General features: G+C 44.5%; 1 protein-coding gene across 6 annotated transcripts in view; it reads right to left on the reverse strand.

Moving 5' to 3' along the window:
- Nucleotides 1-23,304, reverse strand: part of PSD3 (pleckstrin and Sec7 domain containing 3) — a 110,566-nt gene that overhangs the window by 34,475 nt on the left and 52,787 nt on the right. For 5 of the 6 annotated variants that reach the window (XM_074933106.1, XM_074933105.1, XM_074933108.1 and 2 more), the window contains one exon: nt 790-833. In XM_074933106.1, coding sequence (XP_074789207.1) covers nt 790-833 — 44 coding nt within the window. Of the gene's footprint in view, nt 1-789; nt 834-9,475; nt 9,670-23,304 lie in introns of those variants that run through there. The other variant, XM_074933110.1, reaches the window with a different exon arrangement.

Consider the following 23,304-nt stretch of genomic DNA (forward strand, 5'->3'; position numbering starts at 1 on the left):
CATCCCAGACACACACTGTTCTCAAGAAAGGTGAGGTTTCAGATGTGTAAATCCACACAGGTAAACATTTTGTACAGACAAAATAAATGAAAGACTTTTATTTTACTCCAAAATCTACTGTCCTGCAAGTGGCGAAATCTAAAGCAGACCCTTCTGCTGGCATACCTAGACCACATGAAACCTAAGCACAGAGAAATGTCAATTTAACACAATCAGAAATTGCTCTTTCTTGCCTGCAGTATTTCCGTGGTTAACAAGTGTTAGCCTGTTGAAAGCAGCAACAGACAGGGGGGAATATCAGACTATGTCTGATTTATCATCTTTCATACTAGGTTGTTGTCAAGTTATCCATAGTTAATCAGGAGACAAACCAAGACAATAAACCAACATCAAGAAACTCAATCCAAGATGTGTGTTTCTATTCAGTGGTTCTGACATAATGTAGCAAAAGATAAAGAGAGAAGTCAACTTCTGTTTTATTTATGCAGTCATTGAACAATGAAGGATTTAATTTCTCTCTTTTCAGGCTGAAGTTTCCTACTAAATGAAACATCCTCTTTCCCTACAAATGCCGTTGGCTCCTATCATTAGCAACTCCCCTTGTCAGAGAAACAGATGAGGCAGTATTGCCAGGTCATTCATTAAGAGAAAAGAAAACTCATTACGTACACTGGCTGTCTTCTAGAGGCTTTGGAGCCCACTCAGATGGTGACACAGGACATATAAACACATTATTACACAGGTACTACTTTTAAACTCCTAATTTCAATTTCTGCACAGTATACTTACACTGCCCATTCCAGCTTCTCATTCTTGATTGAATTGTAGAGGGCCTGCAAAGGGAGAGAAATGAGATGAGATTATTGTCTGACCCCTGCTACATATACACATTAATATGCTGAGAAAAATTACCTAACTAATACCAGCAAGTGAGCTGTCTCCGATCAAGGAGGTACCATATATGCTGATGGTAACATGAAAGTCTTGAGCAGAAATCTCATCTAAGGAAAAATTATCAGAATGCAGGGTTTGAGACTACAGTAATTTTCTCAAACAGGTTTTTGGGCTTTGTGGTTTGAGGTTTTTTAAAATAACCCTTAGGTCTGCAAAAGCTACAAGACAAGAGCCTTGAAATTCAAGGTCAAATTTAATTCCTTTTTTTGTTGCTGACTTTAACGGGGCCAAGATTTCACTATATGGGCTTACCTTTAAAACTATGCCAGAATAACTACCTGAAGTCCCTGAGCCTCACAGACACCTGAATGCTTTTCCAGTCACACACCCAAACATAAACACATTCTAAGTGCAAACCAGAAAATGAACAATAAGCAGCTTTTGTGCCTGAAGATCAATGTCTTGGTCTGCTGCCTGCTAACATTGTTACTCTTTCAATTCATAAGAAAAATGTCAGTAGGTTTGACAGCAAAGGTCACAATTTGGTTGTTGATACCAGCCGGCAAAGAAAATGGTCTGGAGGCTGACTTAAGCCTGGGTGGATATCAGACAGCTGGGATGGATTTCTTTTGAGAGGAAGTAGATACATCACTTGAATAAGTGTGTCTTATTTCAGCCCTCAAGCAGCTGATGCATACAATGGATAAATGCTTGCTATTACTACAAGCTAATGGAGTTCTTCAAATAGGCCACTTCTCTGAAGTGAAGTATTTTGGTATGGAATGTCCCTGATTCTCGCACATTTGTAATTTACCTTATATACATAGATAGATTTACTCCCTCTGACACATAACTCCTACACAGCCTCAAAATATGTTAACGTGTAGAAGAACTGTTGATGCACATGATTACCAAAAAGTAGCACATCAAGTATGAACAAGCCTGAAAAATCACATACTATAATAGCTATAACACACTCAAAAGAAACATTAGCATTTAAATAGCCTTAACTCTGACCCAAAACAAAAATAATTTGGAAAACTGAAGAGTTGAAACTAGTCTTGTGCACATGCCACACATTAACTTGCAATGAGAATCCCATGAGCATATCCCACTGCTAATCCTGTGATCCACTGGCTCCTTTCTGAATCTTGTACAGTTTATTTGAAGATCCTTAATATTCAACTCTGTGAAAATCTAGTTTGATTGAACCATACACAAGCAGGTCAAACATACTGGTACAACTCACCTCACACTGATGCTACACATTAAGCAACTTTTAGTTACAGTGTACCATAAAAGTAGGTTTCTCAGAGCAACACAACAGATATGACCACCAGGAGGAACCATCCCACATCCTACCCATACTGAGCTAGCAGAGAGAGGTCCCCACCACTCAACAGGGCTTTGCTGTGCTACTCACAGCAATATGATGAAATGTTTCCAGCTCTGGAGTTTTCACTGTCTATTTCTATGTATCTTATCTTCTCCAAACTTGTATAATGAGCTCTGATCCAAAGGAAAACAGCCAAAAGTGAAGGGAAGGGCATTGCTGGAAGTTTGTAGGCACTTTCCTTAATTTTCAGGTGAGAGTTACCAATAGATTTTAAGACCACCCTGCAGGAAGAAAGCAAAAGAAAAGGCTAACATTTCTCCTACCATGCAGCAAGCAGTTCAGCAAAATTAGACACACCTCCATTTTTCTGCACAAGCTGATGTTGACGCTGGGGTCACTGAGTACTTTTTATTAGAAGCCACTATGTTTCTAACGATTTGGCAAAAGCCCTCTTCTTATTGTTTTAATCTGTCCTTTTCTTCCTACTGTGATTCAAACACTCTCTTACATTTTGAGCCAGAAACTACTTCCAAATATAAAGGAACTTTTCCCCAGCTGCCTCCCCATTTTTTCAGAAGCAGCATTTTTTTCTCCCACTGGTTGGAGCTTTTGAAACATAGCAAAAACCTGGCCTGGGGTATCAGAAATGCCTTATGCTGCTGTCTGGCCCAAATGCTTACAAGACTGGGTCACGACCTCTGAAAATTAACACTTGCCCTGTGCAGTACTGCTTTTTATGGGCCTTTGCTTCTAAGGAAGTCTCTAGGGATCACTACAGCCAAAGAGCAGGACACACAAAAGCAGCACTCCAGATTGGTGCCTGAACAACAAATGCCCCAGGCTTTTGCCTTGTGGAAAGTGGCATGTGTTCGTCCTGATCTTTACTAATGAGCCAGACTCCATCTTCCTTCTTTAGGGAATAAAAGACACCAACCCAGTCATATGGCATACATCTGACGAAGGACACAGTGTTCCTCACAGAGCATCAAATACAGCCTCACAGAAAGTCTCTGCTATTTACAAAAAAAGAAAGAAAATGCTAGAGAGTACCTACAGTCCAGGCAACTATATACAGGGAAAGTTTGGTGTGTCTATCAAGGATGTTCAGTGAGGCCTCAGTGAGAAGACCTTTCAAGGGATGGAGATACTTGAGTTCTCATGCCTGGCTTCCAACCCACCTCTGTCAGAGACTGCTGCCAGGCTGTGCACTGACCACTGGACTCAACAGCCTTTTAGAGCTGCTTTATGTTCCTTCTCCAAACAATTTACACTAACATTTTCCCAATATCTACTGGGCTCTCACATGATCTGGAGAAGAAAAATTTCCTCCTCCCATTATTTGCAACCAGTAGAAGACATTTATAGTCCAGGACCTGCTCTATCATTTATTTCATGGCTGCTTCCCAAGGCCCTGATTCAGACAGCAGCTCCTCAGCAAACATTTCTCCACAGTATGATTAAACCAAACAAACTTGGAGACAACCAGTTAAATGCTTCACTAAATTGCAACAAAGCTCATCAGAGTTTACGGTAGGGACATGACTTCCACTGTACCTAATTAGCTGCAAGGACAGGTTTTATTAACTCATGTTTTCTCTCTGGGAAAGAACAACAACAACAAAAAAAGAAGCAGCTCTCATTTACAGCACTCCTACAGTTTGACATCAATAATACCTTCTTACCTGCTAGCCTGGGAAGATTTTGGCAAATTTGCTACCTAAGCCAGAAAACTGGAGGCTGGACCACAGTGGGGAATGCCAGAACAGTGCAGTCATGGGTCTCATCTTCCAAGACAGACCAATACCACTTGGAAAGGGGAGGGACTTTCTATCTCTTTTGGCACCCAAGGCTACTGCAGGCAAACCCCCAGCTACTGACTACTCAGCAGTGTCTGCCTTCACTGCTTCAACTCAAGCTCTGTTACCCAGATGGCAAAAACCTACTTACAGCTTTCCTCTTCCTGAGAATTACTGATCTCTGGGTCTACCACATCTAAGGCCCAGCACTGCTCTCAGTTTCTTTGAGAAACAAATGCCTTTTAGAAGGGAGAATAAAAGAAATCACCTGCTGCATAAAACAAAATAGCAGGCAACATCTTAGACACCTTCCTTATTTTAACGCCAGTTCTGTTTCCTACAGCTTCAATTTGACCCTTAGCAGACTGCAGTGTAAAAAAACCAATGGAATTTGTTACGTGTTTGTGGGATTTATATTTGTTCATAAACTAGGCAAGAAACTTATACTTTCCTTCCTGAGTAGAAGCCTGTAAAACTGAGAAGATGCTGAATTCCATCCCCATTTTCCTTTTGGTAATCAGGTAGGTCAACTAAAAGTGCAGATTTTCACATGCTCTCACCAGTTGGTACTTTTATTCCAACTGGAAAAAGAAGCAAAACTGTGCAGGGAGTGTCTCTGAAAACTGTTGATTCTACAAAGCTGCCAAGAAAAAAAGGTGTCTCATCAACCTTACCTCCCTCAAAACCTTGTCACATGCACAAACCACTGAACCCATTTAAAAAGGCTGCTCTTGGCACCTGCTGACTATGCTGCCTCTACATGCAGAAGCAGCGAACAAAAGAAAGGCACAAACAGGTGTGCACACAGGGACAAAGACATAAATTACCCAGATACCTAGGTAAATCATTTAGATAACAAGTCGGCACAGGGTCCCCAAAGCCTGGCCAGCAGAGTGCAGGGTGTTGAAGAGGTCCTAGGGCCCTGTGCAAGTCCTTCACTTGAAAAGTAACATAGGATTGGCTCTTGAAACAGACTGCTACTGACTTTATGCACACACTAGCCCGTTCAGAAAAGTCTGCCAAGAGGGAAAGGAAGACACCACAGGTATTTCTTATACTTGCTTCATGCACAAAAGAAGGAGCCAGAAATGCCTGCTGTAAGCAAGTAAACAGGCAAAACCAAACCAGAGAGCCAGCAGGGATGACCTAGACTGCCTTCTCCCATTTTTATTTCCCAGGCTCTCTCGTCATACGCAGCTCCTCCCTGGTTTCTGAAGTTGTCATGGGGGAATGACCATCTGACCATTACAAGAGATACCCCGTGTGGCTTTTGCAGGCCCTAGCACAGGGATGCACTTGTGCTCTCTGACCCAGGCCCCTGCCACCCTACTCCTGCAGCCACAGTCAGCAGTCTCTGTCTGGGGACATTTCTTCTTCACCTATATCTGGCAGCAGCACAGCAGATCCTAGGCAGCCAAGGAAGCCCCAGTCACACCTCTGGGCAAAGATGTGCTCAGTCTTTGCAGTCAGCAGTGCTCAGTCAGAAGTTCAGCATCTCTCCCAGTCATTCACCACCCATCCATCAGCTCTGCCCCTGGGACAACAGCAGGCAGCCAGGCACCAGCCCCAGCTCCCACCATAGGTGGTTTATTAGAGGGGGGGGAAAATAACAAAAGTAGCAGAACTCTACAAATTAAAACAGGTTACAGAGGCAACAGATATCAGGCATCGTAGGTGTTAATCTGGACCAGCGTGTGTCTCTGTGTCATTGCCTTCTGCCAGGTTTGGGTAAGGTGCAATACGTTGTTATATACCACTCCCACTTTGATGTTTAGGCAACTATCTGAACGTTGACTCTTCACCAGAATCATTGCTTGAATACAGATCTATACTGCTCCACCACCTCCTATTCACCACCCTCCCCCAAAACCCAGATCTTGACATTTTCTCCTGTCCTCACGCACGTATCTGTAACACCTGGCAAGGTGCGGATAAAGGCTCTGATCACTGAGTGCCTATAGTTCCTTGACAGTCTCAAAGCCCACATGCCCCTTATGTCTTGCACATTTTCCCCCTTCTGACAAGGATTCAGCAAGGGTACCCGAGTAGTACCCCAAGAAGCCTGTGCGTTAGTGCACAGCATAGCATGTCTGCTGGTATCTGTCTCAATTTCAAATTCCACTGGTTTGTACAACAAACGTTCTTCTAACAAGCCAGCATACATTATTCATAAAACAGCTCAGAGCTGTTCAGCAGCATATGGAACCGATGAATGTTGTTTTGGTGTGGGTGGAGATAGGGTTGATAGGAATGTTTTAGGGGGAAGGAAAGGAGATCATTTCACCCAGGGAATTTCAAGTGCGTCACCAACTGGAGGAGAACATTTCTAAGAGAAACTCCTCTGTTAAAAATCTGGTTTGTCAGGGGGAGAAAGAAAAAAGGAAGGAAAGATTGTGCCAGATACATCATCATAAAACAGAAAAGGGTGGTTAGCTGGGGCTCCTGAGAGCCAAGAAATTAATGCCACACAAGATATGTGTCCTCTGTAAAATAGATACATGGGGGTTGCTCAGAAAGATTTGTTCTGTACTTGCTGGTGTGTTTCATCACTGTTATTGGTAAAGGCAGCATACTGAATTATTATGGGTGAACAGAGAAAAGACTAGAGAAGTGTTTCCTGATAGTGGAGCACCTACACAACCTATTTCAGAAACTGTTTTATTGGCCCTATGCATTTGCAGGCAGGATAGGCACAGGCACTCTGCAATTCAGTCCATGGTCGTAGGAAAACAGCCTGTCAGGAAGACAGTCAAGCTGGGTCACATGGACCATCTTAAGGTCCTCTGACTCACCTTGCAAGCAACTGGGGTTTGAGCCTACTTTCCAGAGAAGAACAGACAACAGTAGATCAATTCACAGTATCTTTTTCCCAGGTTCTCCAGCTGGCCTGAGGCATGCCTGTAATACACATCCAGGATGCATCACCCTAGTGGAGCCCCTATACATACATGTGTATGCTTGTATACATGTGTGCACAGAAGCACTACCTGATATTTTTCAGAGATGATAGGTCCTTGGGCTCTAAATGTAGATGTAATTTTTAATCACATCTTTGATGCTGGAAGCAAGCAGACCTCATATGCAAGGCACCATGATGGTGCTTTGTTCATACTGACTAGACCATAAGAATATATAATACTCTCTAGCTCAGCAAAATAGGCTGAGTCATGTTAAATGCAAAGTATCAGAGGAGTATGTTTCTGAGGCAGAAATGGGTTAAACCTGTCTGCTGTCCTAAGTCAGCTGAAGCTGTCACAGAAACAGGTCTTGAGCGTTTTCATTACTTTGCATGGGGAGCAGATAAAATACAAAGCAGTCCAGACACAAGGGGTGAAACACTCACAAAAAGAGAGCAGAGGATGAGACTACAAATCAAGCCCCGTTTGAGACTGAAAGGGCCTACGGGGCACCACTGCTCAGAAAGCACAGCCTAGAACTTGACACACAGTCACACACACAGACTTATAAAAAGTATCCCTGCTGCACTACACGTTGGCAACAACTTCCAAGTCTCTTCCACCAACAAAACTACAGAAGAGCTAAAGCTCAAATATAAATAATTTCTCTAAATCAGTGACATCTTAGCAAAATAGAAGGGCAGACAAAAAACAGAAGGCGGAAAGACAGGGCTGCTCAAAACCACAAGACCAATCAGTGGCATGCAAGGATCTTCTCAGTCCTCCCTAACACAGCTTTTAAAGGTCTTAAATGCTTCACAGATACAAATGCCTTGTATGAAATAAGAAAACAGCACTACACGCAAAAACAAAGCTGCAGTATGCTTCCCAACTTACTGAGATAGTCAGAAGTAGGTATCTCTCACACAAAAACCTACAGCACTCTGGAGGCAGAAATGTGAATCCCACAGAGGGATGAACACAGACCATTCATTACTGCAGTTGCTAACTGTGTCAGACACCATCCCTGGGGGAAAGTCCCTGCCCTGAGGACATTACACCATGCATAGACAGCAGACACAAAACCTGGGAGAGAGAACAGAGGTACAGAGATTAAGTGATTCACCCAATGTCAAAAGCGCTGAATTTCCACCATATGCAGAGACTTTTCATACATAAAACCTCCTAGTGAATATCATGCAATTATTCCCATGCCTACCGTGAAAGTGATCACAACAGCTGGGTCTCAGAGCACCTGCAAGATGCAGCCTTTACTTTAGCATTTGCTGGAGTAGCAGATACTGCATCAGCAACAGCCCAAGAATGATGGTCATGCTATTTCTCTGCCACAACCTCAGCAGTATGCTGTTTCTTAGTTATGGTCAACAGGCCCTCAGAACAGAGGTTCCTGAAATTGGACTGAATAAAATATTTATTTATTTATATTTGTACTACTCTGTCATTAAAGCTCTGCAGCTGAGGCTCTGAAATATCTTAAAACCTGTAAGCTGGCAGAGAGTGATGTGCTAGGAACTACTGTGCAGCATTGAGACCTTCTCAGCATAGCAGAGGAGGTTTCTCTCAGGACAGATACAAGATTAAGGGAAGGGTCAAGTACAGGAAGATTCATGTATGTACCCACTTCTTTGCATGCACACAAACACAAGACATGGTTAAATGCCTTTAGCTGACACTGAAATATTTCAGCCTCATTCAACACACCTTTGCAAATGGTTCTATCTTCTAATTCCAAGCCAGAATCAATTTGCAATAGGAATGAAATTAGAGGCATATTCGGTCACCACATAAAGTACATGTAACCCTTGGAGGCATGAAGCACCTTTGGGAGGGAGATAGCTATTAAAGCTCTTGCCAGGGGTTCCCAGGTACATCTCAGTTATTGAGGGGGAGTGAGGAACAAGGAAAGAAAAGATACTGCATGGAGTGGGGGGTTGTTTGCCTAGGAATCAAACAAATGGGCTGGGCCAGGAGAGATGCTGCACACAGCCACCGTAGCAGCTGGGCATAGCCCATGCTACCAACAGCTACAATACACTGATGTATTCCTATAAACGTGCAAATGATGCCTTCTTAATAAATACTTGATAGCAATATTTAGTCATGCATGCGAGATTATATTTTTACCTAGCACCCACACCCACCAAACCACAGAGCTGTAGAGAACGCGCAAAAAACTATTTTTCTATGGAAAACCATTCCTGTTAAACAGATAATCCCAAGGACATCACTTGCCAACTCTGGCACTTTTCCCAACAGCAGAGCTCCAATTAGCATTCTCACTAGGAAGTTTTCACTGTTTACTATTGCACCAATCTCAGTGACAACGCATTCCTCCAAGACCCAATCGCTATCACACACCAGACCTTTTTCTCCTTCATGTCTCTCCTTAGGAAAAAAAATGTTCAGATTTGTCTTGACCTGTGATCACCACAGATCCTCCAAAGCCCTTAATTCCTCCAGAGCATAACCTTTTCAACAGTACCACCTCCAATCCTACCGAAGAGAAGCACTATGAATATTTAGTTATTTACCTTGCTTTCTTTAGTAGAAAACTCAGAGGAGTTGGAGATTTTCATAGATTTTGAACGATGGGACTGCCGCCAGAGAGATTCTTCTCGAGAGTATTTCACCGAACCTGTGGCTCTCACCCGGACTTTGCTGGTGCTCTGAACACTGTTAACTCCGATCATTTCCAAAAGTGAGCGTATGGGACGGGGAAGAAGAAAGCTAATGGCACTTTCCAATCCCCTGCAGAGGAATTGAAAAAGGTTATGTCTGGAGAGCCCAGGCTCAAGCAGTCAGTATTTGCTTAAAGCGCACTAGGCTATTTTCTCCAGCATCTTCAGGCACACTGTTCCAAGCATTGCTCACGTCATGGGGAGGGAAGAAAAAGAAGAGACTGACAGAAACTCCGCCCCTGCTCCACTCCCCTCTCCAGCATGGACTCCCCCTTCATACACACCAACAGCGAGAATAAGAGAGGTGGAGAGAAAGATGCTGGAACAAATGCCAGCAGATCAAGAAAGAGATTCATTTTCAGTTCACACAGCCACACTTCTCTGCCTGCAACAGCCAGCCATGCTCATTACTGCCTGCAATAACAAAGGACACCAGAAAAAGAGTCTTCAGTCACCTGCCAGATACAGGCTTCTGGGATTTGAGAAATACTGATGGATTCCCAAAGCACTGAATAAACAAGTGAAATCCCACTGCAGTGTAACAAAGTTCTGGCAAGACCCTAAGAGATGCCCCAGCTAATTTCCACAACTCTAAGCATTTGCACTCATTAGCCGTAGTCCTTGGGGTGCCTTCCTAGGGGGCAAGTGAGAACAAGACCACGTGCAGTAAGAGGGGCTTAGGCGAAAAAGAGATGACTTTCCCAGGGTGACCAGGGAAAACCAGTGTCAGAGCTGTGAGCAAGCAGCTGGGAACCCATCTCCCGTTTTGGCATCCAGGACAGCTGTAGCTGTACCCCTCCGTGAGCCAACCGCATGCTCCAGTGGCTGACCCCATAAGCGACAGTGCTCCTGAGCGGCACCTGTTCCTCCCCTGCAGGAACCCCACGCCACCTGGGGCCACTGTCATGGCCCACGCCTGCCAGCGGCACCCCTCCAATCCACAGGAGCCCGGCTCTGCGGGTCAGGCACACTCCTGGCGTCTGGAGCTGCTCTCCCCTGCGCAGGGGTCGAGGGGAGGCCGACACCGATAGCAGCCGGCGCTCTTACCAGGGGTGAATGCGCTATGTATGAGAAAAGAGAGATGTTTACCTCAGTGTTGCAAAAGCACCATCATTTCTGACTCCTGGAGACCCAGAGCACAGCAGACTGTGCATTGCCATGGCAACCTGCTCAGACGCGCGCGAGAGAGAGATCTCCCTGCTCTGCTAGACAAGGGGCTGGGCAGCGGCCGCAGACACCAGGGCAGGTGGAGCCACTCGTGCAAGCACCAAGGCAGAAGCAGACAACGGGGACATCATCCTGAACTCAGAAGAGGCACACGGCTTGTTCAGAGACATCACGAGGTGCTGGAAGACTGCGCAGCACAGGGGCCTCACCGTGGGCTCACACCAGGTTCAGAAGCCTCACATCTGTCCAGGCAGGGCAAAGCCAACAGCAGCAGGGTCGTGGTCTGGGAGAACACCAGAGCCTCTCATCCCACTTCCACCACAACACAGGGAGCTGCAAGTCTGCACAGATGGCCAGAGATGAGGGGTTGCTGCCATGGCGTGCCAATGCAAACATCCCACGCTTGAAACACAATCGGGCAGCTGCAAGCTGGGTGAAGGGGCTCCAAGTCCTCATTCATGCCCAAGTCCCATTCAGTGTCAGCTGAGACATGTTACAGCAGAGCAAGAGTTTGCTCACCCTATGTCATGTGCACAACAGCACCCACAGTAGATAAGCAGATGAACTGAGTGGGCTCTTCCCCTGTTTACACCTTCCCAGCCTCTTGCAACCAGGGATTTACATCCTTAGTGGGCAAATGGCTAGACAGCCACATTATGGTCCTAGGTGCATTTTTGCTCATAAAAGACACTGCTGTCTCCCCAGTATGCAGCAGCCCTTTGGTCAGCAGTCACCCTTTGCTCATGTTACCCCCAAGGATGCTACAGGTGCAGATCCTTCCCATGGACTGCATTAGGTGTAGACAACACTGAAGGATAACCATCAGTGGAACAGGGAACAAGGAACGTAAATATCAATGTAAAAACTGATCCTGGTGTGACAAATTTCTGATTCCCCACAGAACCTGTCTCTGTTCTGCTTGAGGTACAGACTACTTCCCACCTGGCAAACTAGCAAAATGCATTTTCATTTCTACAACAGTTGAGTCTTGCAAGCCCACCCCTACCTCACAAATCAAGATCAATTCTCAGACATGCTCCAACTTTTTTACACAAACCTGTCATTGGTAGGGGGTCCCTGAAGGAACAGAGGACCCTCTTTCTCTGGCAACAAGCAACTGCATACTCTCAGTTACTTGTGCCACTTCCCAGAAAAGATTTTATGTTCCTTAACCCATCTGATATTATCCACTGCTAGTGGAAAAGCTTTTCAAAGAAGATCTCTTCTTAGAGGAAATTTACTGCAATCAAACAGCTCCAGATGAGTTAAGCAGCAGGTCCTGACAGGTGCTACATAAATGGCCACAAATCACTTGCTATCCTAGTAGCCCCCTGCCTAACAGATTATTCTTACTCTCAGATTTGAAAGGCCACCTCCCCAAGCACCCTCAACACCTATGAAATAATTATATTCCCTAAATATCACATGCAGACCTAGGCTAATGTGAATTACACTGAGTAATTTCATTATTAAACATAAGCTAGACTGAATCACAGCAACATTTCTCCTCTGTTGCCCACAGCACCACTGCCACTGCCTAAGTGTGGCAGTTCTCCATCTAGCATCCTCTGAGCTGAGGTTAGCAGATCCTCAGGCAGGACTGGAACCTTAATTCATGAGGGAACAGGTCTGGTTCAGCTGTAACCAAGCAGCAGTCCAAAATGCAAAGGGTGACAGGCTACATTCTTTTTTTTTTTTTTTTTTTTTCAATGGAGTATGGAAAACACTTCTCAGCTCACTCTCTGAAAAAGCCTCCTGAGATCAAGCTTTTGAAGCCTTAAATGTCTTCAGCTCGGGGATTCAGCTCAGGTTTCATCGGTGTCCCTGATTTTTATCTGCAAGTGATAACACAATCTTGTACTCCTGACTGAGACAGTAGCCCCGTGTACACAGTGTCTGTCTTCTTCTGGGGAAAGACCACTCTTCAATATTAGAGAAGTCTCACCATTTTAGAAATTAGCATGCACACAGGATTGATTTCTGTCTGTAACTGAGCAACATGGATTTCTGAGGGAGAAGTGTGTTGTTAACATAAATAGAGGGATAGAAAGGATTTTTTTTTTTTTAAGAGGCGCTGAAATGGCTGTACAATACCAGAAAAATCAAAGCTGTCCACATCCAGGGGACCCTCCAGGTGTGTTGAGAAGCCATGATCTGCCCCTTGATCACCAGCCAGCAAAGAGGCAGTGGGAAAGGGGCAGAATTAAGACAGTCAGTATTTAATCTGAACAGTTCAGTGACACCACTGGGGTGACTGAAAGGATGGTGACCCTATCTATAGATGGTCCCTCCAGCAGCTCTGAGGAGCAAACTGTAAACCATCAGGAGAATTTCAAACTTTGGGACAAAAAAAATACAGGATGGGAAAAACAGAGTCCCTACTATTCCTTCCACCTCAGTCTTTTAAAGCCACCCAAAAGCTTTTCACCTGTCACAGGCACTACGGCAGACTACATCACCCACAGAGGAAACAGGCAGCCATTCCGACTTGCTGTGCAATCAGCTCCTCCTCATCTCTTTCTCCCACCAGCCAAATTTTCCTGGGTGCCCAAGCATACTCAGTCCTTGCTTGGTCCTCTTAACATCATTCGGCAAATCAACAACCCAAGAAGAAAACCTGTGGAATTCAAAGTGAAATTCAATATTGGCTTTTAGGGAACAAACCAAAGAACTTATGTCTGAAGAACTCCCATGTCCTCACACAAAGCCACAAGAATCCATTAGAATCCTTCAAGCCGGATCCCAGTGACAAAGATAGCACCACCAAAGCCAACAAAGTACATAAACACACACACATCAATTACCTAAAATATACTCTCAAGAGCCAGTAACATAGCACAGAAAAGCAGCACCATTTAATGCTGCTCTTAAATGTTGTTTGTTAAATAAACAACATTAAATCATAAGATTGCTCCCCTTCTTCCTTCATGCTTGTTTTTTTCTTCTCCTGAAAATGGACAGGGAGGGGAAAGTTAATTCTGGTGGACAAGTTACTCATACACAATGGCTACAGAACTATAGCTCAGCAACTGATCAACTCTAACATTAGTGAACTGGCAGTCCTCTAATATTAAGATAACGATTTTTGAGGTCTGCTGGCCAGGGGGAGCTGACAAGATTAAATCTTGATGTCTCCAACTGTCATCCCTGTAAACAGCAGAAATACCAGAGCAATCATTTCAATCTATGTGCATGAACAACCAGGCCAACAGGAACCCTAATAGGGTAACAGCAGGTATGGCGGGAGAATGACAGATACTGACAGAAAATTTCAAAATTATTAACCAAAAGTATCCACTTAGATTTCCCCATGAGAGACTCCTATTCTCCACCAACCATAGTACATTATTACATTTATGGATGTGTTGGGTTTTACCAGCAAAAAAAATCTGTTGACATCCTCAAGAAAGAATCTTTCATTTTCTCATGATGTATATTGTAGTATGTACACCTGTTGCATCCCTGAGGATGACTCTGTTTCTCTTACAATATAGAAAGTAATCCTTACAATGGAAAGCAGTCAGATTACTACAGCCCAGAGAGCTATCCCATGTCAGCTAGGCTGTAGTAGCTGCACCTCAACAATGAAGAAAAGCACATCAACTCACCACGAGGAAAACACAAGCACTGCTCCTATGACTCCATGAGGGCAACGGTAGTCATGTTTTACTTTTCATGAGAAGCAGGCTGAAAGCACATCCACAACCAGCTGGCTTATGCTCTCAGACAAAAGTCTTTACTACTGAGTTTTTACATCAGTAAGCCCCTAAAAGCAAGCAAATTGACTTTTAAAACCGTATTGGCTGGTGGAGACCAACTCAATGCTGCTATCACTGTACCTCTCTGGGATTCATGCTGCATCTCGAGCCAAAAGAAACCACTCCTAAATGCCATGCTGAGAGTGGTGGGAGACCACAGGTTTAATGAAAACAAGCTCTTTGATAATAACAAGGATGCAAAGCAACCATGCCCCCTTTATCCTGATTAGGATTGCAAGTGAAGAGATGCCACTACCCATTTTCATTTTCCTTGCAGCATATCTGAAAACAGCTCTGTGTCATGGACTAGCTGTTGCATTTCCTGCACTACAGTCTCCAGGGGAAAAAGTTTTTTCTCTTGCATTCCTCTTTTTAGGAACTATTGAAAGGGCTCAAACCAGTGAATTTCTGATTAAGACTAAACTGTGATGCATGAAAAAGTGTTGATTGCGTTTGTTTCCCAAGGACTCCTCAACTGTTTTTCCTAGGCTGTAAAACACTCCCTATATAACTCACTGATAGTGAGTGCCTTCAAAGCCTTCAATGGGCACTTGGGCAAACTAAGATGAGGTGAACTTGAACAAAAGGACACAGAGATAGAATCTAGGGAGGATATCTCGTCGATTTAGGAAGAAGACACCTGGACTTTACTTCAAAGCGAACACCACGAAGAAGACTACTTACTTCTTCCCTCAACCACCAAAGACCCTCACCCTATTTTCACTACTAACGCTCAGACTATGTAAATGAATTCTGGGAACTGATTACCATAAGAAACCCCTTTCCAGGAAATCTAATGAATATGTATGATTTGTGTGTATGTAAACTGATGTCCCTTGCTAGTTCTTGGGAGCCCTTATGGTAGAGAATTCCCAGGACGACCCCAGCCTGTTAATAAAGAATACCTGCTTAACAGATACATTGGATTCTGGCTGTTGAGTGAATTGATTCATTTCACTACCATCTACTGTCAACAGAGCTGCCAGAAATTAAGTGAGACATAGAGTAGGCACCACCTAACACAGACCACCGAGTTCCTTAACTTAAAGCTGCCAAACATAGCTACAGAAAACAGTAGCATCTCGAACAAATCTATAAAAAGCACCAAAACTCCAAAATTCTGCACGGATGTGGCAGAAACGTACAAGGAGAGGAACAAAACCCTGGTGCAAAGCCTACCAACTCAGATCAACTGCAAACAATCAATGCCTCTGTCGTTGCAGTGAGCACGCTTGTAGTCAGCAACACCAAAATAAACCCCTCACCACCTAGCACTCCCCCAGAGATGTGCATGAAGAAGAAAAACAACCAGCTTTCAGTGGTTCAGACAGCAAACACAACAGCAGCAAGAAAGGGGTGGGAGAGGAAAGAAAGGAAGGAAGGGACTGGAGGAGGAGGAAGGAAGCGGGGGGGGGGGTGTGTGTGTGGTGTGTGTGTGTGTGTGTGAGCAATGGGGGAGGGGGGCGGTCAGCAATCGTGGGGGCAGCAATGGCGGGGCAGCAAGTGGGGGGAAGCAAGCGGGGGGGCAGCGATCGGGGGGCGGTCAGAGATCGGGGGGGGAAGCGATCGGGGGGGGGAAGCGATCGGGGGGGGGAAGCGATCGGGGGGGGGAAGCGATCGGGGGGGGAAGCGATCGGGGGGGGAAGCGATCGGGGGGGGAAGCGATCGGAAGGGGCAGCAATCGGAGGGAGAAGCAAGCGGGGGGGTAGCAATCGGGGGGGCAGCAGCAATCGGGGGGGCAGCAGCAATCGGGGGGGCAGCAGCAATCGGGGGGGCAGCAGCAATCGGGGGGGCAGCAGCAATCGGGGGGGCAGCAGCAATCGGGGGGGCAGCAGCAATCGGGGGTGTTAGGGAAGGGAATTGAGTCAACTCTTAGAACTACCCAGGGTTTGACATGGGTGTTGTCTTCAGCAAGCATTACACCATGGAAGGAGATGCTCCACTGCAAAAAATGAGCATAACCTTTGACATCCCTTTCCTGCACAAATGCATGTACCTATGGAATGATGTCCAACTGTCTTGCCCCAAAACCAGGAGAAATCCTTCCTGACTCTCACAAGTTCTGCCAGAACCCAATCCATAAGGAGGGCAGAAAATCAGTGTCTTGGATTTGCCCCATGTTTGTACCAGGATCTTTTGAATACTTCATCACCAAAGGAAGCATGACCTCAGAAGAAAACTGAATGTTCTATTTAACATCACAGAAAAGGAGTACAAAAAAAAAAAAAAAAAAAAAAAACAGGAAAGGAGTAAAAAAAAAAAAAATAATAAAAATTCAATGAGCAACCTAGTGCTCCCGCTTAAAAGAAAACAGTATAACTAGGTCAGAGAGAAAACAGTCCAATGTCATTTGAAAAGTGTGGTGACAAACAGAAGGAAGCAGTACCAAAGATTTATACAGCAATAATTCTAAAACTGTTGGAAGTAATGTCTTCTCCTCTTCTCTGTCTTTTTAGTTGTTTTTTAAATATGGTATAAATTATATTCCTACTCCTCCTTCCCTCGAGTTGCAGCACAGAACTTAAATTTCAAGCAGATCAGTGGGTGGAAGATCAAAGAATGTTTTTCAGAATTTGTTTTCTACCTACATGGAAGTGGGAGTAATATGTCATAAGGACCAAAATGTATGTGTGACATTGTATTAGAGATTTCCCAGCTTGAAAAGAGCCCAATGTTCCTCTTTCAAAGTGGCATACCACATCATTCCTGGAGACCACCAGTCTGTATCCTCCACACTGACAGCAGAAGAAATGGGAAACTCTGAACAGTGCCATTTGTCCTTGGGAGCTGCTAAGCATTCCAGTTAAATCAGGGGACAACTGTCAGCCTTGGCTATATGATGGACTGGAGAAACTAAAGATCAAATTATTCATTTGCCTGATCAACCTGGACAAGACACAACAGAGACCTTGACTCCACAGATGAAAATTAACCCCAAAACATTCTCTAGGAGCCCGGTATTGAGCCACGTATTGCCGCTAGTACTAATGGAAATTCTTAGCTGACTGCTTGGGTTTCACTCCTTGCTGAAACAAAAGCCTTGTGGGCTAGGTGAGATCTTTTGAATAACAATCAGAACTCAAAGAGATGAAAGTTTGGAGGAGCAAATATAATTCAGAGAAATGCAGATCATGAAGGCAGAAATAGGTCCATCCTGAAATGCCTGCTTCCTAGCAAGAAAAGCAATCCCTAGTACCACCCCTAGAACACTCAGAGTAGTCCTGATTCCTGGATCACCATTACAAAATGTTGTGTTTTAATGTCTAGAATTCTGCCTTCCCTGATCAGGGACAAAGAGCTGGTGGAGAGCATTAGGCTTTTGCTATTATCTTATGTTGCTTTCCTTTACACAGTACCTGGGCTTATTTCACTTGAGATATGTGCATAGATTTCAGACTTTTCTCTTTATATGCATTGAAGCAAGTTCCTGGAATGCAAAATATTCATTATTTGTGGGACCCAAGGCAATGCACACACCATCATAACCTGGTTTAATTCACAGTTCTGCACAGGCATGCTTTAACTGGTTATTACTCTTACACAGGACAAATGACAACACCCAAGAAATCGCAAGCCAAAGGTAGCAAAGGTATCACAGCAGGAAGGTCCTTGCTGAGGGTTAAAGGGAGCAAAGACAAGTCGGGTGTTCCCTTCAGTCACTATGGCTCTGTTGCTCTTTAGAGAGTGGAAGTATGCTTCTGCAAACAACTGTTTAAGACAAGGATTAATGGTTTTATCTTGTGTTCTCTGACTTTTATACTGCCACATTAGACTTTGTTGTCTCCTAGTTGCTGAAAGGGGCCTTCAGTAACAAATCTTTCATTTCAAACAGGTAAGAAATGACTGCCCCAGAAACATTATCCCAACAGTAGTATTGTAATAAGAAAACCCTCATTTTTGGGGAAAACAAGGAACAGGCTCTCTAACCGAGCAGAGCTCTGGCTTCTTCAGTGGAGCAGAGACATTTGCTCCCCTCCAGTCCCTCCTCTGGCCACAGCTGCAGTTTGCTCCAGCAGTCAGTGCCCTCCTGGGCCCCTTCTGCCACAGCCCCTGTCTCACCAAATTCATCAGGCTCCTGTCTCCGTTCAGCAGCAGCAAGGTGGGAATTCCTTGCCAAAGAGCCTTAGACTTGAAATGGAAGAAGGCAGAAAGTGCAGATGAGAGCAATTACGTTGTACACAGCATTCGGATTAGTGTGATTTCCTCTCCGTAAGGGGGGGGGGGGGGGGGGGGGGGGGGGGCGGTGTGAGAGTTAGCTACCAGATGCTTACCTCCTTCTCTCTTCCAAATACCTGAAATGATTGGAATGGATGAAGCAAGATGACAGTAATTCTCTTTAAATTGAGTGTTTGCTCTGAAGGGCTTTTAAAGAGGAAAAAAAAAAAAAAAAGAAAAAAAGAGAGGAGGCAGAAAGACAGTGGGGGAAAAAGAAGTCCTTAATTAAAGTGCAGACAACTGATGCGAAAATGAGATAAACCATACCTTGCAGCTTTTTTAGGAAATTACATATCCCAGCAAACCTGATTAAGAATTCAGATCATTTAGGAAATTAAGGAGGACCAGTTCATCAGAAGAGTTCAGCACCAGCAACTCCCACTTAATTTGGTCACTTCATGACAGTGCTTTTCCGGGAAATAAAGACCTAGCCAAAAACCAGCCTTTGAGAAAAAGCAGATCTTTTACACAAGATCTTATCTCCATCGGCAGCCCCTGCCAGGATGGTTCTAGTTAAGTCCCCGTAGAGCATCCCTGGTCCCTCAGCATGATGGAGAGGCTCCCTGACAGCACGATTCATTAGCAAAGAGCTACCACCTCCTACCAAAAGACACACAGCTAAGTAGGATCCCTTCACATCCAGTGTTTATGTCATGGGGTAGCACAGCCACCAGAGTTAGCCCACATTAGAGGCTGGGTGATGTCCTGGACTCCATGACTGATGTACCTTGGACACTGCAGATGCAGGGGACATTTACATATGCGGGACAACATGGCCAGGTGGCACTTAGCAAACAGCGTAACAACAGAGTACCCTTCCGAGGATAGTGCCTAATGAAAGCAGAGATCCTTTTGCTCAGAGATGACTTCCTGCAGGCTCTCTGTGGGCTGGGGCAGACATTTTCTCTCCTTGCATAAGAAAAGCCTTGTCATGCCACCCTGCTGCAGTGGACTCTCACACACCTTGCCACAAGGTGACAAAGAGGAACACAGGGGCCAGCACTGTACCAGCACTTCATTCGTGGGGGACTGCACTGCCTGAAGGAAATGAAGCAAGCATGCATGGCCAAATTAGGCTCTTTCCAAGCCAATCTCCTGCTCTTCTTATTCCAGACAATCTCGTGAAGGCCAGCTTTGAAGGTGGTTATGGTCACATAATGCAAACCCATCAGTGAAGGTGGTATCACTGCACAAAATTAAAGCTGGTGTGAGCACAGGAGGAAGGAACCTGCAGATAAACTGCTCCTAGAGTGAAGTCATGAGGTTCCCTACATTGCCCCAGACTGATTTAGTTTCCCTCCCAAGTACAGAGACCCTAGACATGGCCTCCCTTTCTACGGCAATTAACGAACAATGGTCTGGTTGTGATTCTCTTAGCCTAACCACACACAAGTTGGACTTAACTTGTTTTAACTGTTTCTGGTTTGGTCAGCTCGCTCTCACTTACGGTGACATTGCATCTCTCCTCCAGCTTCCCTTATCAGGTGCAGAAGCATCTGCAGCAGCTAATCTGGGATGTCAGGTATATCTGCTCTGAGGAGATGAGTGCTGCAGCTGGATCCCTTTGTGTGTCTCAGCCCCAGTAAACCTGTCACTCATCCACACCTGTAAAGGCTGGTAACTGTGTGATTCACCACAAGCCTTAGGAGTGAGCACTGACCGATCCACAGCACTAACTAGAACATGGGCAGTTACAAGTCTTGGTATTTAGCGCTCCTTCCAGGGCTTCAACTCACCAGGACAAAGGAACCTTTGTTACAGGGAAGTATAAGATCAAGGCTAAAATTCAGTATCATACTGCCTGATCACAGCTTGATATAATACAAAATTATTTGTGTGCTTGGAGTGTGACAGCTCAGAGTCCAAAGACAGAGTTTCAGAAATTTTTCTTGCTTTTGAAAAATTTTTCTTTCTATAACCTTAATCTGCCTGGATTTAACAGACCTGACTCACCTTCTATATCAGCCAGACCCACAGGGATAGATATTCCTGATTTATACCAGACAGGAGAATTACAGTTTTTGATGCTGGCTCTCATTTATAAGGAATTTGCCCCAGATTGAAGGCATACAGGAATCCTGCAGTAAGTATAAACTACCACATGCACTGACAGTATGTAACTGGAAATCAGGCTACTGTCTCCACAACTAGTCTTTACTAGCAGCTGATGTCAAACTAATGGGATGTGTGACAGATGGTCAAACTGGAGCTAAAATGGAATAAAAGGGAAGGTACATATATCTGCCTGCCTGGCAAAGGACTGAATATATGAATACTGCAAGCAGATCCCATGGGGAGAACCAGACTTATAATCACAGTTTGACATATTTGCCATTATAGCTCCCAAATTTAACAGCAACTTCAAGGAATGAGGAAAAAGAGAGAGAGATGAATCTTTGTACAGATGAGTGTACAAAAGCGAAACTCTTTTCAGTGTTAATGGACACTCAAGGTGAGCAAGATCATATTAGCATTTCTCATTTCCATCTCTAGCCAGAGCAAAATCTGTGTTCTCAAAGCACTATCAGTGACACACAGAATCATGTCCTGAAGGCTTTGTAGTGTTTACCAAAGCATCCTTATTGCTGGGAAAAGAAACTTAATAAAACAAAGAGATCTCTCACTCATGGAAGTGGAGAGAAAGGAGCAACCAGCTCTCACATGGGAAGTTTTCTGAGGCTGATCACACGGAATACAGACATGCCTCTCATCATGTGTATTGATGTCTCCCCTTGAAGGGCTATTTTTCTATCCAGACAAAAGAAACACTCAGGGCCACACTATGCACTCAGTGGCACTAAGGATGATAGGATTGACTGAAGGCAATGTTTGATTTCTGTCTGTCAGCTGACTGTCCTGGATAGCACAAGCAGTATTTGCACCCTGGATTCTGTGAACTGGGTCCATGGTAAATGCTGCAGAGAGCTTCCCAAACCCTGGGTGAACACTACCTGCAAAGACATGAGCACCTGCTAAGACCTCCCTCCTCTCCCCTACAGCACCACTCAGCTTTGCTTCAGGGTTTGGTAGAGTTGCAGAGCTTCTTACAGGAGTGCAGCAGAGCCACAAGGGGAATGCAGAAAGACTAGAGAGGCAGAAAAGCCCACTTGCTTCCTCATGGGTATGGGTTACTCACCGGTGGGTGCTGAGGACCTCACTCCCACAGGGGCACACTGCCACCCTGTGGAAATGGTCCTTCCTCTCGCAGACAGCTGGGGAAGGACACATGGAGATGCCTCAGCCTCACAGATGCTCATTAGCTACACTCCTAATGCACTGACAACCCATATACACTTTGGTGCTGTGCTGAAGCATGGCTCTGTGAATTTGATTTATTGAAACTAATACGAATTTAATTTCTGCTAAGTCTTTGTAACTGCGTATCTAGTGGTAAGGTGGCTGCTGCAGACACAGTGATGTAGCTACTGAAATGCATCATTACTGTCACTCACTCCACTCGTCCTCCACTAAAACAAGGGGCAGATCATCAGCAAATCTTCAGACAAGCCAGATGAGAGACTGAGGCTGGGGGCCACCTCTGCCCCCAAGACACCAGAACAGCATGCAGAAAAGGGCAGAAAGTCTCAAATGAGAGAGGACACCAACACCAGGTTTCTTCCATCCTGCTACATACAAAAAAAATGCCAAGCCCTGGTGCTTGCTTTGAGTGGGCTGGTGAAGAGCCAGGCAGTCTTAGGATTATCAGCTCAGTACTAAACACTAATATACAGCCTTGACTGCGTAATTCTGTCAGCCAGAAAATAAACAGCAGTTGAGCACCAGTGGATATCTCTCATCAATACGCTCAGAAGGTTATTTAAACACTGTCTGGAGACCTTTTTATTCAATAAGGGTTGTAATTAGCCCGCAAATTAATCTCAACACATCTCTCTATGGCAGACTGAGAAATGAGATTCCTTGGGAAAAAGAAAAAAAAATAAAGCATTGCTGCTAACAGATGAATACTCTGTATCCAGATTTTAAAAATAAAGACATTAAATCTCAAAAACAAGGGGATTGAGTTTATATTCCTAACTCCTTAGTAAGAACTGAGGCAGGAAGGCCCAATAAAAAGCTCCCCAAAGAGGCTGGAGAAATGGAAGAAACTACCAACACTAGAAACTAAAGTCTGCCACTTGAAACTATGCGGGTACATCTGTATTTCATAATGGGCCTAACAAAACCCACAGTAGAGATAGCAGTTCTTTTGATTTACTTTGGTAGGCTTTGGGTCAGCTCTCAGATGCAGCAACCTCTCATTTTTATTTCCATTACCAAAAAAAAATTATGAACTCTAGTGTATGCGTTCCTCTCTTTATTCAAACAGACTGCTGTTTCAAGCCAGCAATCACACAAAAGAGAAATGAAATATATTATTATTGACAATGAAACAAGTTTCATTCTGCTCAGCCACTTTCTCTGCTCTTCAGATTTAACTCCTGGTGCAAATTTAATGAACAAAACCTGAAGCAAAGCAACCTGTGCCAGACAACACATTCTAATCTGAAATTACATCTCCTGCTCTAATATGAAAAACCCAAA

The sequence above is a fragment of the Athene noctua genome, chromosome Z (genome assembly GCF_965140245.1).
Source record: "Athene noctua chromosome Z, bAthNoc1.hap1.1, whole genome shotgun sequence".
Lineage (NCBI taxonomy): Eukaryota > Metazoa > Chordata > Aves > Strigiformes > Strigidae > Athene > Athene noctua.